Below are 3,904 nucleotides of genomic sequence, written 5' to 3' on the forward strand. Positions count from 1 at the left end.
TACTTACAGTGATATCATTTCAGAGGCCAGAAGAAAACCATGCTCCTCCATTCGTGGAATGATTTGTGTCCTCCCCACAGCACACAAACAAACAGTCACAGAATAGTAGCTGGAAAGAACTGTGGGATCTTGTTCAATTGCACCCCTCCCCTCAACTCCCTCCCCCCTGCATCCCCAAACTGTCCAAGAGACCAGAGCAGTGCCCCATCTCACCCAGCTGTGAGTTGCAGAGCTGGGTCTGGATGCCGATGACACTGTGCTTTTGCAGTTGAGACCATGTTTCTAGCTTGCAGGTAACTTGAGTATTACTTATACAACATCTCAGTCATCTCCCAGGCTGGACAGTTGCTTCCTGGAAGGTACTTCTACACCCTCTCTGAAGCTATCCCACCTGGCTGGTCAGTGCTGAACCCCAGGGCTCCAGCTGTCCAAGCCCCTTACTCTCTTGAAGTCACTTGAAAAGAGACAGAACCACTTCAGAAATGTCCAATATGGCATACTCCCCGCCACCCACTTCAGTTTAATTTAAAAAACCAAAGCCAGGAAACTTGCATTTTTTTTATGTCAGCATTCCCAAGTTCCAGAAGCAGTGGAAAATTGCATACACCATAATTCTATACCCCTGTTGCCTCTCTGCCAATACAGAGTGTAAGGGAGAAAAAAAAAAAAAAAAAAAAAGGGAAAAAAAACCCCTTAGGGCTGAGCATGAGCACACCGCACAGGAAATTGAATGTCTGTTACAGAGCTTTTAACAGGGCAGTAAGTGGCCTTATTAGCGATCTGCGTTAAACAGTTTTGCACAGACATCTGCACTGACTGGTTTTCCTTCTCTGCAGACGTTCGGCGCCGATGATGTGGTCTGCACGAGGATTTATGTTCGGGAGTGAAGGCGGCTGGCTTGCTCCTGCTTTGGGGATGGATTCATGTTCCCCCGAGGAATGTCATAGTTCTGAGCTGCCAGTGGACCTCCTCTTCCCCAGTATCAACATTAGGTGATCCCGTTTTCCCCACGATAATGCTGTAGTGTTTCCCCCCAAGGCTTCGTGCCTCTGTGTCCCTGGTGCTCCATAGTTTGGCGTCTCTATGGTTTCATCAGTCATTAAACTGGTTGTACACACCTCAAGGCTTTCTCCTTCTTTGGACTGACTCTTCGGTTTCCACACAAGGTCATGGTGTACCTGTTGACCCCAGCACTGCATTGGTCTGCGTAGTGATTTCCGCTTCTGCCTGCTGCCCAGGTGCAGTGCTTGGGCCATACGGCAGGGGTTGTGAGCTGGGCTTCCTCTGACAGGATTCACACTGCAGATCCAGGTGTGTCTGGACCTCACAGTGTTGTTTTTTAATTGAATTAGCTGATATATTGGTGGTTCCCAGCAGGAAAGGGAAGGCATCTTCAAAAGGGTTAACTGAGGAGAGCTCAGAATGAAGGGACTATTTACACAGGCATTTACATGGACAGGATGAAGAGAACCAACAAAGGATGGTGAGACACTCAGAGACAAGCAGCAGGGAACCAGTACTCCCCTAGACAGAGGGACAGAGGGGTCACCAGACCACAAGAGCTGTAGCCTGGGAGAGAGGCCACCACTGTGTAGGAGCTATGGCAGTACACAGAGGAATGTGATCACTGCCAAAACAATGGCCCCAGTATGTGGGTAGATGGAGGTTCAGAGGGTGGGGGGAGAGTCTCTTTGGCTTGCAACAAGGGCGTTAAATATCCTGACCTCCCAATTTTCAATCTCTGATCTATCTATTCTGCCCACTGGCCAAACCCATCTGGAATCTAGAGGGCAAGAGAGTGGGGAGGTGGAGGGAGGGGGAGGGTGCTGCCCACAAGAGTCACCCTCCCAGGACATAGCCAGGAGAAGAATGGATCCCAACATGCAACAGGACAATAATCCACAGTTGCCAACTTTAACATTTGAAAATTAGATTTTACATGAAAATCTGGACTTCTCTTTCCTTACGAGAAAAATTGGGAAAATCTGGCATCTCTCTTAGGGCCACAGGTGGCTTGGCAGCTTCCCCCTTTTTAAGTGGAACTTACACCCTCTGCCTCCCCATGGGCCCCACCATTGCCCCTGCCCTCCTTTACGTTGCCTGCCCGGCTTCTTGGGCATTTCTCCTTGCCATCCTAGGCACAAGGGTTCTTGGCAAAGCCAGGCCAGAGTTGGCTGATCAACAGTGTTTGGGCATGGATGAAGCCAGAAGACAGTGACCCTTAAAGAGCTCACACCTAAGCTGATGGAGCAGACACCTAAGGCCCAGGTGCCACCACCTGAGTGTAAATGAGGACACCTTTACCTGACTTCTCACACCTCTGCAGCCCAGAACCCTACTTTGCTCATGGGGGACCTCAGCCTCCTCTCAAAGACTCTATTACTTACATCTAAGAGGAGTTGTCTGATGGCTTCTTGGAGGAAAGGGGCTGAAGTGGAACCCCTAAGGAAGGGGAGGACCTGGGCTGCTATGCAGCACCACTGGTTCACTGAGACTCAGAACATAGTCTGTAGCCTGTTTCTCTTGAATCCTGTTTCTTCTTCATTTTCCAGAGGAAAAGGCAGTGTTTCTCATTCCCTCTTGGAACACTGCTCACGGGACATTCACGTTCCATGGAACCCAGTATGGGAATCGCTGCTATAACCTTCAACCTTAAAATATTTGTGTGTACACACATTGCATATGATATATAATATACACATACATGTAGGATGAACACCTACACAAAATATCACTGTCATCAGAATAATCTCACTAAAATGCTGCTCTAAACATGTCACTCCCCTGCTCAGTAATCCCCATGGTCTGCACCAGAAAGGTCAAACTCTGGCCTGGACTTCAAGCCCGCCTGGACTTCAAGCCCTCCAGGACTTGGCCTCACCAGGTAAAACAGAAAGAATGAGGGCTTTGGAGTCTGTCAGACCTGGCTTCAACTCCTGGCCACACCTTTAGTTTGCAAGTGCTAGAAACCCAACCCCAACCAGCCCCAGCAAAGAGGACTGTACGCTGCTACAACTCGGCCGAACCTTGAAAATATAGTGCTAAGTGTAAGAAGCCAGTCACAAAGGACCACATAGTGTATGATTCCATTTATATGAAATGTGCAGAACAGATAAATCCATAGAGACAGAAAGTAGATTGGTGGTTGCCTAAGGCTGGGGGTGTTGGGGGAAAAAGGGAGTAAAGAGTTTCTTTGTGGGGTGATGAAAATGTTCTAAAATTGATGATGTGGTCATAGTTGCACAACTGTACAAATACACTAAAAACCACTGAATTATACATTTTAAATAGATGAATTATGTGTCATGTGAATTATATCTTAATAAAGCTTTTTTTTTTTTTTAAGGAATGTGCTGACCTCCCTGGTTGTGAGGAATGCTAGGGAAGCTCTCAGGACTCAAGCAAAAGCTGCAGGAGCTGGGCCTTAGAGCCTAGAATCTGAGGCAGAGCGCCTTCCATACCTCTCCCTCCATCTCTTACTCCATTCTGATTTCCTTACAGAACTGGTTCAGGTCACATGACCAACCCTGGACCAATCACAACTGAGGGGAATAGGGTACAATGATTGGCCAGGCCTGAGTCATATGACCTCTCCTGGGCTAGTGGGCAAAACTATTAGAAAAGGGAGAATAGGGGAAAATGAACTGGTAGGCAGGAACGGTGATTAAGCTGTCCTCCATGCTGGCTAGCAAACCTTGGGTAAATTATTTAACCACTTTGAGCCTTGGCCCCTTGCTATTGTAAAATGAAGACAATAAAACCCACTTAGCCTGGTTGGTGTGGAGATTAAAGGAGTTAAGGTTTGTAAAGTACCAAGAGCTTTACAGAGTCCTACATAATCCTTGCCATCCAGCCACATGGGTCCAGACCCTGATCCCACTCCTCTGAGCCTCTCAAATCTTTT

The 3,904-nt window shown here is 47.7% G+C and overlaps 1 protein-coding gene across 1 annotated transcript in view; it reads left to right on the forward strand.

Annotated features, from left to right (window-relative positions):
* The window catches only part of CRABP1 (cellular retinoic acid binding protein 1), a 6,598-nt gene extending 5,544 nt beyond the window's left edge, over positions 1 to 1,054 (forward strand). The window contains exon 4 of the mRNA XM_061181850.1: positions 837 to 1,054. Within this exon, the coding sequence (XP_061037833.1) occupies positions 837 to 887 (51 nt within the window). The 3' untranslated portion in view covers positions 888 to 1,054. The remainder of the gene's footprint in view (positions 1 to 836) is intronic.
* The last annotated feature ends 2,850 nt before the right edge of the window (positions 1,055 to 3,904 follow it).

This window comes from Eubalaena glacialis, chromosome 2 (assembly GCF_028564815.1).
Source record: "Eubalaena glacialis isolate mEubGla1 chromosome 2, mEubGla1.1.hap2.+ XY, whole genome shotgun sequence".
Taxonomy (NCBI): Eukaryota; Metazoa; Chordata; class Mammalia; order Artiodactyla; family Balaenidae; genus Eubalaena; species Eubalaena glacialis.